The sequence below is a fragment of the Blennius ocellaris genome (assembly GCF_963422515.1).
Source record: "Blennius ocellaris genome assembly, chromosome: 11".
In the NCBI taxonomy this organism is placed as follows: domain Eukaryota; kingdom Metazoa; phylum Chordata; class Actinopteri; order Blenniiformes; family Blenniidae; genus Blennius; species Blennius ocellaris.
Window position 1 is genome coordinate 14,910,473 of NC_137660.1, and position 14,073 is coordinate 14,924,545.

General features: G+C 41.6%; 1 protein-coding gene across 1 annotated transcript in view; it reads left to right on the top strand.

Annotated features, from left to right (window-relative positions):
• The first annotated feature begins 626 nt into the window (after positions 1-626).
• furinb (furin (paired basic amino acid cleaving enzyme) b) overlaps positions 627-14,073 on the top strand; it is an 81,615-nt gene continuing 68,168 nt past the window's right edge. Inside the window, exons 1-2 of the mRNA XM_080505580.1 lie at positions 627-696; positions 6,620-6,899. Coding sequence (XP_080361706.1) covers positions 6,723-6,899 — 177 coding nt within the window. The 5' untranslated portion in view covers positions 627-696; positions 6,620-6,722. The remainder of the gene's footprint in view (positions 697-6,619; positions 6,900-14,073) is intronic.

Here is a 14,073-nt window from a genome sequence, read left to right on the forward strand (position 1 = left end):
TAAATGCCCATGTCTGAATAAGAGAGCACACTGTTAATATTAAAGTAATAATAAAGCTAATGGATAAGTACTGGTGTTCTTTAAGTGAGTAAATTTGCTTTCCGTTCCACCTAAAGAAGAGCGATCCGCCCCTTCGGGAGACTATTGTAAGGCAAATCAAGCGCACACAATACTCGCTTGGCTCCAACGTGACGTATTTCCTGGAGAAAAAGGTTTGTGGCAGTTTGTTGTCATCTCCGTCCAATAGTGAACCGCTTCGTTGTGTTGGCACGTAGCCGCTTATTGCATCTTTAGAACCTATTCTTTTTTATTTATTTATTTATTTATTTATTATTATTATTATTATTATTTCGCGAGTTATGGCCGGCACCGTGCAGGAAGGAAGTGTAAACCTCTAAAAGAAAGTAACTGGTGGTGCGGAAGGTTGAAGTTAACAGTAAAATCAGAGCCATGGTGGTTTTGGTGGCAAGTTGGTGGCGGATGGAGAGCAGGATGAGATAACTGGATCCAGCAGTTTGAGAAGAGGATGGGTACGTGTGGATAGCATTATTACTTTCAACAACAACAACAAAAAAACGGGAGCAAAGTCGATCGCGTAAGGTTGGGTGTAAAGTTGAGAGTCGGCTCGCAGGAGAAAGGGGAGAGTCTCCGACCGGGTGTGGAGGCACGCGGTCTCCATCCTCTCTGACATCTGAGGTAACCGAACCACTGTGAGTGTGTGTTATTGTTTTTTTTATTGTTTTTGTTTTTTTACCCCCTTAAAATCCACGAGTTTGGTGTGTTCAGCGCAGGGAGGGGAGCTGTGGAAAAGTGGGTGGGAACAATGGGAGTATTGGCGAGTATCATTTGGAGCGTCTGTGCCCGGCGCTGTCAGCATCCCTCCCAGTCCTCCCAGTCAGGTACGAAGCTCCCAGTCTGGATAACCTGCTTCTCTCTTATCACCCACGATCAGCTTCAGCCCTTTGTTTTTTTTTTATTTGTTTTTTGTTTTCTATTATTATTGACTAGCTTTTGCTCGAAACGCCTCCTGTCTGAAGTTTACTATTGGTAAGATAAGCAGCATGTTTGTCTTTAAGTGGTGTATTTACAGTGTTGTTCTCTGCAGCTTGTCTCATTTGACTGGGCTAATTGACCAATTATGTGCTTTCAGCCATCTTTACACTCCTACATTATCTTTCCTGTTTATTCACCCCGAAGCTTTAATAGGCAAAAAAAAAAGCGATCAAGTACTTTTATCTGTGTAAGGTGTGAATTGGTGTAATAAATTTCAGTTAGTTCTGCTTCCCAGGCAAGGCAGAGATTGTTAATACATTGCTATGCACTGTTCCTCTTTACAACTGCATCAAACACTATATGCGCCTGTGAAAAGCAAATGCCCTTGGTCTGTGGAAACAAGCTAAATAACTACACCCTCAGCCGTCAAACTTGTCTTGTCTTTTTTTGTTGTTATTGTTGTTGGTGCCTCTCGTTTTTTTCTGCCACCAGGATCGCCACAGGGGAGAAAGTCAAGGTCACTAATTATTGAGGCAAACAGCATGGCTCCAAGCATCTCTCCCAGTGGGATTTTACCACATCAAATGATTGGTCTTACATTGTGAAACAAACATGTCTGCTACTTTTCTTTGTGACGCCTGCTTATATTTCAAACCAGCCATAATGTCAAAGTTACTATGCGACGTTGTTCTTATGCTGGTATAAGAGGGAGTTTAATTGTTTGACCGGAAAGGAAGCATCATTGGTTTGTCACCAGTTCCAGGTTTAACAGTGCTGAACAGGAGTCTGAACAGAGCTCCGACAAGAATGCGTTTTATATAAGGCATGAAACAGGAAAGCAGTGAAGGACAAACAAGTAGGAAGACAAAGTTGTCAACAATATAACTCATCTATAAACTAGGGCAGACAGTGTTTTGGATGAGGGGAAGTTTTTTTACACAGGGAACAATGCCAAGATTCAGATAGCTGTTAAAAAATTGGGTTGGATGTCTCTGTGGGACATTACTTACAAAATTGATTCTTTCTCCTGGACACATTGCCACTGCCCGGGATAACATTTTATCAGGCTTTTCTATCGGACAGATCAAGCTGTAGCGACGCTCAGTCATTGCGTGCTCGCTCTGTTCACAGTGTGTCTCAGGTGATCACCTGCAGCTGTGCACTGCTGTCCTCGCAGAAAACAACATGCCTGCGCAGTACTTGTGCGTTTCCAATCGCACTTTAACTTGGAGCAATTTTCTCTCTCGGGAGAGGATACTTGGCTGTCAGTGATACTTCACAAATGCTGCAGCTCAGTTGTGGGCCTTGGTTCTCTGCGAGAGGGCAGCCCAGAGCACATGGTGGGTGTTGATTTGGCTGGTGGGCAGCCTGAAATAGAGCTGGAGTGCCGCATATGGTCTGTCACAGCTTCGTGTGCATATCGTTACCCAGAGAAATTGCCTGTTTATCCCGACCAAGAGTAGTTAACTTATTTTGCCACGTTATGTGTTTCTCACCTCTCCTGAAAAAAAAATGTATGCACTGTATTTATTTCATTGGAGACTTTCATCTCGCCTTTTCAGCTTCTACTGCTGTTCATTAAGCCGTTGCTCTGGAGCAGCTGGGGACAAGTTTTATCCAGATGGATGTTGGAGAATTACTTTGGCCATCCTGTGCTTTTGTGTAACGTGTTTGACTCAGTGTCATGATATTGATGATATGGCAGCATTTGAGTTTTTTTTTAATTAGTCTTGTGAATGTGTGAATGTCTAAGAGGTTTAAACAGAAAAAATGAATCACTGAAGAATATGATTTCTTTTGTGATCATTTTCGCAAAGAGGCCTCTAATTTAATGAGGCTGGGGTTTGGGGGTTTTTTTAACAGTTGAAATTTAAAAAAATAATTCCATATTGGATAAATCAATTACAAAAGAAAAAAAACATGTTAGATTAATACATAGGTATCTGTCCATATGTCTTCAAAACAGCTTCATCCAGCTTTGGGTTGCTGGGCGCTGGAGCCAGTCCAGGCTGCCTCCGGCTATAAGCAAAAGCAAGGTACACCCTGCCAGTCCATTACAGGGCAAATACAGAGAGACAGACAACCGCACACAAACACTTCATTTGTAAGGTCAATTATGAGTCAACAATTAAAGTTTTTGGACTGTGGGAGTGGGCATAGATAAAAAAAAAAAAATGCATGAATTCAGATGGAGAACCTGCAAACTGCACTGAATGGCCAACCCAGACCAGATATAAAGAAAGAGTGCGAACCACCAACTAACCCAGTGTCTGTAACTTAAAGGAATATAGATACTTGGTCTGTAACAGGAACAATTTACACAGCTATGTGTTTGTTTTAGACCTTGATATGATACAGAATAATTGCAAAAGTCGACCTAATGAAATCTGTCCATCAAAAATGTTTGATAACAGTCATATATTTCTATTTCTATTACATGTAGCACTGTTAGACCTTGTGTTATAATCAGTTCTCAACAGTCTTTCTCAACCTTCAAATCTCTAGTCTTCGGAGACTGTTGCCTTCGGGCTTAATGAGGTTATTTAAACTATAATTAATGTATTGTGTTGGTGCACTATGGTGATTCGTCTCCCCCCCTCTTCTCGAAGCAGTGGAATAGTTAGCTGGTGTCAGAACTGCCGATTTGTCTGTGGTTAGCTTGTTTAACAGAACTTTGTTCGGCTGGCCACAGTGCAGCTCCACTTGAGCAGTTTGGAGGTGAAGTGTGGTTCTCAAGGACACATCAGCCGTGGGCGTTTGGAGAGAGGAAAGGATTGTTCATTAGGAGTTTTTTTTCGACAGAAAGTCTGCAGAGTTTTGATGGAAGCGGCGTGGTGTTGCTTCTGCTCTTCTGTTTCAGCATGAAAAAATTGCAGGAATCTTTGATCAAAGTTACAGAATAGAATAGAATAGATATTATTGTTTCAAGGAAAGAAAACGTAAACCAATGTAAAATGAACAGAAACTAAAATATATGAATAGTGCAAACACCATAGCTAAGGATTTCATTGCACCTCAATTCATGTGTGAGGGAGGGTTAAAAGACTGTATTTTTAATTTAGCATACCATTGGCCACTTACCCATCCTTGCATTCCTATTTTATTTCAGTTTGGCACAATTCCCAAAAGAGGTTGTGCAGCTGACTTTTTTTTGTTGTTATTGTAGTTTAGATTTTTAAAGTCGCTTGTGGTTCCAGGGTTGAAGTTTCATCTCAGTTTTAGGTCTTTGATGTATATTGTAGGAGTAAGCAGCCTCTTGTTAAGTCCTCTTCTGGCTGTGTTTTGTGAAAATGCTTTTTGGGGCATTGTGTTATAATGTGCTCGTTATTTTCCGCAATGCTGTCTGGAAAAGGGGTGTCGACCCCCACCTGACTCTCCTCCTCTCTCTATCACTTATGTTCCCTTTGTTTTTATTTTTTCCCCTTTTCTTTCTTAGCCATCTCAGTGACAGCAGACCCTTGCTCTTGTTTTTGGAGCTCCAGCATAGCATCTAATGAGCTCAGAAGAATTGCTCCGCAGGAAGAGTGACAGCCCCTGGTCATGTTTTCACCACTTTCCCTGCTGCGCTTAAATCACACCCAACCTCAAATGTATCCATGAAGCCACAGATCTATTCAGCATGCCCATCCTGTTTGGATGCGCCTGAATCTCCTGAAATGGAATAATTGTTTTCGGAATGACGAGCGAGGGCCTTTTTTGTGGTGCAATTTAACCAGTTTGGGTTAAAGCTTTTCAAGGGGAACTTAATGCAAAAACAATAGGCTTTAATAAGCCCACTGCCAGTGGCCATTAATTGCTTTCAAGCTTAAAATTGTTATTTTTAAAGTCCTCAAGCAAGAGCTCGTTTTGCAAAACCCATTTGCTCCATGGATGATCAATATTTATAGCTCTGTTTCCAAAATGTATCAATCCTCTGCAATGTACTATACATTAAATCCATGCCAAAAGACAGTATTTAGTTAAAAAATTAATTAATTAAAACAAGTGTTGGCCCTATTTAGGCTGCTTCCTAATATTGTCCTTTCTTTTTCTTTTTCCGACTGTTATTGTGTGAAAACTAAGCAACCAGGCTGCGCTTAGGCACAGCCACCTTTCTATTTACAACATCTACACTGACAACAAAAAGTCCTGTAACAGATGGTGTGTCTCCCTGAGAGCTATGATCTCACCATCATTAAGTCAGTCTGGGATTGCATGAAGAGACTGAGCAACTTCTCCAGCATACTCCAAACAACCTGCTTAAGTGTTTTCAAAAAACGAGCCTCAGAGAATGGGTCGTGGTGTCTTACAAAGAAGAGTGTCACCTTCTATTTATAGATGTCTGATGGTGACAGCAGATGACTTTCGCTATGTGTTTCACATCCCGTACAATGAAACACCTATAGGTCAGTTGCAGACAGTGCCATCCATCACAGATCAAGTATTTGCCCAGGCATGTTTATATTAATACACTTTATTTATCTTTGCCTTTCAGGACAGCGACGATCACTGTGCACAATGAACATGTTGAGTTGAATACATGTTGAGGTTATTTTAAAAGCTTACGCCAAAACACGTTATTGAGGCAGATGTTTTGCTTTTTCTTTTTTCATTTTGCTTCTCTCCTGGGATAGTAGATGTTGAAATGTTGTTCGAACTATTTATCTGTTCTTTAAACTCATTTGTTTTTCGCGGAGATGAACTTGCCACCATTGCACAAGTTAAAAAAAAAAGAATGACTCCCTTCCATTCTCTCTTTTTGTATCTACTGAGAAGGTTTAAAATTCCGCTCTTGTTTCCTTTCACATCAGTGAGTGGTATTACATGGCTTTGACTCACTGAATTGCACTGTTGGTGGGATAGAACAGGCATTTATTCCTGTATCATGCCCCTTCTCTTTATCTTTTTCAGGGTGGACCGATATATGTAGTCATAACCCAAACCTTATCTTTTTTGCACCGTGAATCGGTTAACTTGCCTCAAAGCATTCCGATTTATGGGTGACTTATAGGCTCCTTCGCTGTGAAAGTACGACAAATCAAAGACCAGATGAGAGCTGCAGTATGAAAATCTTTTTTCTTTGAACATCTGCTCAAATGACAGTCGTTTTTTTTTTGTTTATTTTTTTTTTTGATTGAACTTGTTTTGCTATTCAGTTAAACTGTCATATAGAATCGTATGATATTAAAATTAACAGCAATGGCTGAATGAGAATTAAAAGTGTCCTCTCCCTTAGAAGCCTTCCCTCTCTTGTTGCCATTAGCCACGTATTGGTTTGCTTGGAGCGTTTCCTGTATTGCAGCAACATGCCTGCTGTATTTCATTATCATACATTACCATTTTCTGTCTGAAAAAGATGAAGGAGAATTGAAAAATTATTTTGTTTTTGGCAGAGCCTTTGTCAGTTTTGACCTAATATTTATGCTTTGCACATTTATTACGATGTGGTGCTTTTTTTTCTGAGCTTGACAGTGGACATTGAACCGAGGTTGATGGGTGATAAAGCCCCTGGTTGGCTGTATATTTTCACTGCGGTTTTAGGTCTGTTTTCTGAATAATATCTGCAGTAGGTATTTCAGGTCCAAGAGCGACCCAGTTAGGAGAGCCACATTTTTGTTTATAGCTTGCTCTGTCCTCTCATCTCTAGGCCACTGTTCTACTTTGCTGCTGTGAGGTAAAGCAGCCCCACTCTGCATGGGAAGCAGTGACAGACGGACGGATCGACTGCCCTGCAAAGAGCTCTCCTTTTAATGGATGCCAGGGTGGCCCTGATGCTCTTATGGACAGGTCTTGTCCTGCTGACAGTTGAACTGAAGTGGATTGAGGCCGCAGAGATCTTCACAAACACTTGGGCTGTCCAGATCAACGGGGACTCTCAAGAAGCTGATCGGATCGCCAGGGAACATGGTTTCATCAACCACGGGAATGTAAGTTCTTTACTATTTATTAGCATCACAATCACTAAACCGGCTGTATTACACTCTCGTGTCTTTTACCTGCGTCTTTCAACTCGTCTCAGATCGTTCCTACATGCAGCTGTGGCTTCTACTGTAGGTAAACATCACTATTAAAAAATGATCGCACATCAAAGTCGAGCATCAGAGAGCCTGACATGACACCTTCAGGCTTTCCTGTTTGTGCAGCAGATTGTTGGAGTGTGGCCTCCTCCACTTCTGGTAGACCACGTGGGGCATGCGTGACTTCCAAACTCCCTGGCAGACAGTTGTGTTTACAGTGTCGCGTCAAAAATAGTTGGGTCTAAAATAGTTTTGTTGCATTTAATTAAGAAATAAGTAGTTGGATGTGGTTACTACATCTTCTGTCTTCTGTTTTGTTTATTTGTTTGTTTGCTAAGCCATTTTAATTAAGTTGCGTCACATAGTTTTCACATTGGAGAAAGAAATTGGAAAAAGATTGTCGGAAGTGAAGCGTGGGGAGGGCCGAGAGAGAAGCAGAAGTTGGTTGTTGGGGTTTTTTTTTCAATGATGTGTTAGGTCCTTTGGATATCAAAATACTTCCAAGGCTAAGCATTTTCATATTTGTGCTGAGCACTTGACAGTGAGTTGCTATTTGGTTCCCCCCCCCCCCCCCCCCCCCCTCCTTTCTCCTGTTGCTTCACTCGAGACTTAAGTTCATTTGCATGTGTTTTTGTGGAGCTGCCTGAGCACTACACACACCAGTGAACAGCCCTCTGGATTACTTCTTAGGGATATGTGTGGGAGGTTCTGCAATATCCCCATCCTACCTCTACCCACCTCAAATAAAGAGGATTTTCTAAAAGAGAGCTTTGCAAAATTAATACAAGCTTATCTTCACTTTCCTTAGTTCGTCGGAGTTCTGTCTGGCACCAGGTGGGGGTTTTTTGTGTGTGTGTTTTTTTGCTTTCTTGAACACTCGTCCTATGGGTTTATCCAAATCTGGACATGATTAGACTTGTGCTATTATAACTGATGGATTTTCTCCTCTAGACTAATATATAAAATGATATCCTTATGACTTAGAGCTTGTCTAAGATTTATATTCTGTTCAAATCTGGAGTTCCTTTTTAATTGATCTGGATCACTGCAGTTGTTTCAGATAAAACAGTGGAAAGCCAGTGCACCGTAGAGTGAGCGAAAACTAGCATTAGGTTTATTGTTCCATAGGAGTTTTTGCTCTCATATGCTTCTGTTAATTCTTGATGGAGAATCAATCCAGAGTCCAAGTGAATTGAGTGAAACGCCATTCGGTATTCAGCTCACAGAGTACACATACATATTCTCGACACACAATACAATAAGAGCAAAAAAGGAGTCTCTCCCCACTGAATGAGGCAATTCTTCCTTCTTTCTCTCATATTTCCCCGACGTGATCACTTTCCCTATAAAAACTTTAATTGCCTTCTTTCACTTGTTTATCTCTTTCTTCCATTTTCCCCAACCACAATGACACATCGAGCCACCATTCAGCTGATTTAAACTCATGATTAATGGATTCATGTTTAGCTTTTTTTTGTCAATTACTGATTGCATCAGAGGAGGAGGTGATGAAAGATGTCAGAGGAATAAATCCTCCCTGTTGCTGAATCTGTGATGCCATATGGCAGCTTGTCAATTTAGTGCACATGAAAAGACAAGCCACTCATGTCACCCCAACCAACTGCAGTGGTTTTGGGTTCATGACACACCCCGAGGGAGCCCCCATTTTTTTTCTCCTCTCTTGTACTGAGAAGGGTGGGTGCAATGCCTGCAAGTTGGGGGAGGGTGGGTGTGGATAATGAAAGCAGAATTGGAAACCGTGTAGAAAGAATTCAGACTGTCATTGTCCTTTTCCTAAAAAATAAAGAGCAACAGGAATGAGACGCAAGAATATCTGGATGACTGCGTCTGGTAGAAACTATCATAAAGCAGAAATATAGACTGAAAAGCTTTAGCATTGAATGACTGGAAGGTTGAAAATTAGTATTATCCACTTTCTGGAGTTAGATTTGGTGGGAATACTTCTTCAGTCATTGCTTCACAGAGGCACCCAAACAAGTTTTATTTTAGTCTCTCGTCCCTGAGTGGGTGCAATGAGAGAATCATGATCTACAGGCTATGCTCAGTATCTATGCTCCGACTGTATCGTGTGGGTTATATGAGGGAATGGGTGAGGCAAGGCTTTGTAGGGCTGGGGGCTCAGAGAAGAATTGGCTTAGTCATTTTCCCATAATTCTTGGTGGTTTCCCCTTAAGGGCACTTGATGAGAGCAAAGAGATTGATGTATAATCGGAAGGTAATAGGATTTTTTATCACTAATGTGATTAAAGGATTGTTATGAGGGATTTTTTTTATTTTATTTTCTGCAGCGCTTACAAATATCATATTGTCTTGTTATGTCTGTCTGTATTTGCATTTCCACCTTTAATATTTCAGCCTACTTTTTCAAGTAGGTGTAAGAGAATGACATCGTATCTGAGTGTCTTTGTACGCTTGTGTTTAATATCGGGGTTTATGAGCAAATGTCATTGAGTCTCCCTCATGTGCATCAGCATTTTGCGGCTTATCACAGAGCATTGTTGTATCTATTTTTCTGTAATGTGTTGAATATTGGGGGTTTGTTTTAACAATACTTTGTGCTTGCGTGGGCGTTCCAGACCAGGGTTTAGAGCTAAATGTCATGTTGTGCTCTTGGTGAGCCGAGTCAGAATCATTGTTTTTATGAGGATGGGCAGGCTCTGTGGGCGTTGACAGACTGAATCACCCCAGAGTAGACGTCTAATGCCAGAGCCGCTTTCCATGTCTCTTTGTCTCTCCGTCTCTTTTTACATCCCTCCATAGGGGTCTTCTGGTCCCATTCTATTTATAGTTTACTCAGTTAAAATGCTTGGCTATGGTGTAATTTACGATAAATAAATGAAAAAAGCTGTCCTCTGTCTTACTGGCTGCTTTGCTGGTTGTTTCCATCCTCAAATTGAAGGCAACCGCAATGGGTGTGTGTTGTCCAATTAACAGGTTGTTCCCAGCGACTGTGCAAATGTTTGATTATAGTATGCTCCCAAAGCTGATGTGTGGTTGAACTGGTTGAAGCTGGTTGAACTAAATGAACTAAAATATTATTTCAGAACTCACTAATAAGTAATACAATCCAAGACCACTGTCCACTCTGCACATGAGACCCTGCAAATTGGGTGAAACGGCAACCTCCCCGGTACTTTTTGCTCAATCTATCTTGATTTGATTCATTGAGTTCTATTGGCACGAAATGTTGCAAAAATGATTCATTAAAATAAATCTCTCTCCCACTCGATTTCTTTCCGTCATTAACTGATCTGAGAGATCTGAGGGATGCTCAAAACACATCAGCTTTGGGAGCATGCAGAAATGACACTGCTGCTTTTAATACTGGGCTAGGGGGTTTATGTAGATGAGGAAACTTTGATTACTTTCTATTCAGATGTGGTTTGTGAAGTGAGCTGTAGCAGATAGACTGGTTACATCATGCAGCGCCGCAGCTTTATGTCTTCTATGTTCATTTGCCTGAAGTGGGATTGGAGACCACATGTTTTATTGTCTGCCAATAGGTGCATGTGTGCTTCCGTGACTGTTCTTTCATCTGCTTGTCAATGTCTTTTGTCCCCCGCTTTAAACTAATAGTTTCATGAAAGGATCTTCAAAAATGTCTCTTCAGTTATCCAACACACTCCCGCTGTTTCCTCTGCAGTGTATATTTATTCAGAGATGTATACTCAAACTTCAAGGCTTTTGTTTCACTTATGAAAATTCAGATTATGGCGTTCTGCAGCATATAGACAGGCACTGCCTGCACCTGCAGTATTTGCAGTCTCCTATTTCCCACAGGACTTTAAAGGGAAAGCAGAAAATGTCTCTCAGAGTAATAGCTGGGAAGTCTCACCAGTGGCATTAATGAATTTCAGTGGAGAGTCTGCAGAGGTGCAAATACATCATAATGGTATCAAGAGATTAACATGAGTAACATTGTTTCCTTCCAAGGTTCATTCCAAGTCATTTTTGATCAACTTGTTTATGTTTTCATTTGTTCTTTATTTTTAGCAAGTGAACATTTTTGTTCTGGAGAAGAGAACATTTAGCATCATCAAGAGTAGACGGGGTTCACAAAGTCTGAAGACCTCCCTGAAAAAGCTGCCCTAATTGAATTTAAATATGCTGTGAAAGTATCACATTTAGATCAAATTGAACATATTTTTTTGTGTTTTGGTTGTTTCAGATTTGCATTGAATGAACATGATTCTAACAAACGCTTGGATGAGGCAGATGTTTGCAGTGCTGCTTTTGTGTTCACATTTTCAGATTGCTGGCTAATGAACTTCTATTGCATTAATCGTTAGGTTAGAATATTAACAGTGAGTCTGATTGATTGACTGAGACCTTCATAATAATTTATATGAGCTTTATCTGGGCCATTTCCTCCCAGGCATCATTAGGGTGCGTGAAATGAGCTTCTAAAACCCTCGTAATGTCAGAAGAGCACCAGATCACATCTCATAAACATCAATTGTTTTTAATTCATCCTTAATTTTTTTCGTCTGTTGCTCATTCTGTCTAGACTTGTCTTCACTCAGTGATAGTATATCAAATTCTTTAATGCTTAGAAAATATCGCATGAGCATAGCTGTTTTTCTTGCAGCTGGCTATAACCACATTTGTGTATACTGTATATATTATCACAATTTCATTTGTCTTTCCTCCTCATGTCCAACCTCTTGGAGATATACTGCATGACACTTCATGCTTCTACAAAGCCAAGGTTCAGTAACCCTGTGTCACAAGGCAGTGAACTTGTGTTTTTCTGGTTCTCTGTACTTGTAAACTCATTTTTATTCACCATGCATATCAACAGCTACAAAACCCTTTTTGTGGAACTTAATAGTAAAGAAACACATATCATGAAAATGTTTCTTATAAAATATTTGAATAAACCCCTTTTGCATAACATCTTGAATATTCATGGTAATCACAGCTTTTTCTTCCAGACGCTGCCTCATTCTCAAATCCTCGCGACAGATGAATTTTAATTAGTGTGTTTGAAAATTGGATCAGATGTTCAAAATCTGCACCACATGATGGAGCCAAAAAATGTGTAGTCAAAATTTAAAGGAGAGAGTCTTTTTTAGCATCTTTTTAAACATTAGCGGGGTGTCCATCTAAACACTGCAAATGGTTTCTGCAATCGAGAGGTTGTCACTTTCTCTGACAAGGCTACACGATATTAGTTAAACATGAGTTATGCCATTATCCTGTCTAGTATTGCAAATGGTTCTCAATAATTAAACAAACATAAGTATATGAGGCTGATGCCTTTGTGCTTACTTGTTTCTATCTGTATCTAATTTTAACCCGTTCTTTTTTGCTTTATTATTTCGCAAGTGGAGCAGTGTGTTGAATGCGTTTATACTCATGGAGCATGAATGCATCATGCATATAAAGATCATTTTTGCTCAGTTCAGTCAGTCTTTAAGAATATATATTGTATGTGTTAATGTCTGGATGATAAATATGCAATGTATTGTGCTGCCTTTGTTTTTGTATGAGAATGCATTGCAACTTTTATGAGATCCATCCGTAGCTTCTTTCAGAAGTAGGCTGTCTTAGTTTCAGTTTTGATAGAAACTCAGATTTTATGTCACCACTCTGCACTGCAACCCAGTAGCAGTAATGTAGGGGAACACAGATGTAGGAAAACTCTACATACACTTACCAAACCAAAATGGTTTTACAAATTGCATTTCTAACACCATTTATATGTCTAAATTCAATCTCATTCAACATTATTTATATAGCACCTAATTCAAAGTCATTTCAGGGCATTTATAAAGAGAAAATGCCCCAAGGTTCCACATGAGCAACCATAAGCGGCTGGAAAGGAAAAAAAAAACCCTGCTTTCATAGGAAGAAACCTTTTTCAGAACCAAGCTCAGAGATGGCGGAGAGAAAGAATAGGACAGACAAACAAGACAGAGATCCACTTGCTGCAGACGGATCAGGCAGGACATTTCAGACCACAAACTTCACTTCCACTGTCAATAAAATCATATATCATCTTTGTGCTCTCACTTTGACTTTGCAGTAATGTAGTGCTTCCCCGTCCTGAAAATTTGAGCAGAGAGACATCTCAAACATCCAGAACAATGCAACCCTGCTCCTCAAGCAGGGCTGGGAAAAACTGCCTAAATGCTTGTGGCACTTTCACCCACATTAGAGTGGCGTCAGAGGTTCTAATCATCATTTTATTAAAGGTAAACTAAACTACACTGAAACAGCTGACACACATGGCTCCTCTTGTAGGCTTTGCTCCAGTCTGTCTTCCGCCGGTTACTCCTGTGTGTCAGGGCAGCTCCATCTTTATGGGCAGAGAGGTGAGGCAGTACACCCGGTTCCAATCAGGGGCTTAATCACCTCTCTGCCATATACCCACACCGCCAGATTTAGCCCCACAGCCTAAGCAACCCCTCCTCCAGGCGGGGGGGCACTTTGGGAGGCAGCACTGCTCATGAGGCCGGTTACAGGGGTGACCCCGCCACCACAGGGTCCCCCGGGGGTGGGAATGGGGCAAGCTCTCCACACCTCCACTGCCGTCGCCGTCCTCATGATCAAGGCCGTCATCGTCCACCTGGTTTCTCATCCCTGCCCCCGTGGACTCGGCCGCCGCCGCCGCCACCGCCTCCACCCTCTGGCTGGACTCCGTCCTCCTGGACTCGGCATCGACCCTCTGGCTGGGCTCCGCCTGGCGCCTCCCTTTCCCGGGGCTTGTGGCTGCAGCCACCGCCGTCGCTGCTACTGGTGTGCGGGGAGACACGCCTTTCTCCGCGGAGCGGGGACTGCTGCAGCCAAGTGAAATCAAGCAGCATCCAAGCGAACGCCTCCTCCGCCATCTTCCCTGCCGGGCCAGAGGCGCTCCTCCGCGCTCTGTGGGATTGACGGGGAGCCAGTGTGGCAGTGAGTACGCCACCACCGGGTTCACCCACAAAGGCATGGAGTCGGAATTTTGACAGGCGATACTTTTTATTAAACTAAAACAAAACCAACACAAAACTCTGCACACAGGCTTTACAGCCTGTGTGTCCGGGCGGCTGCTCTTTTATGGGCAGAGAGGTGAGGAAGT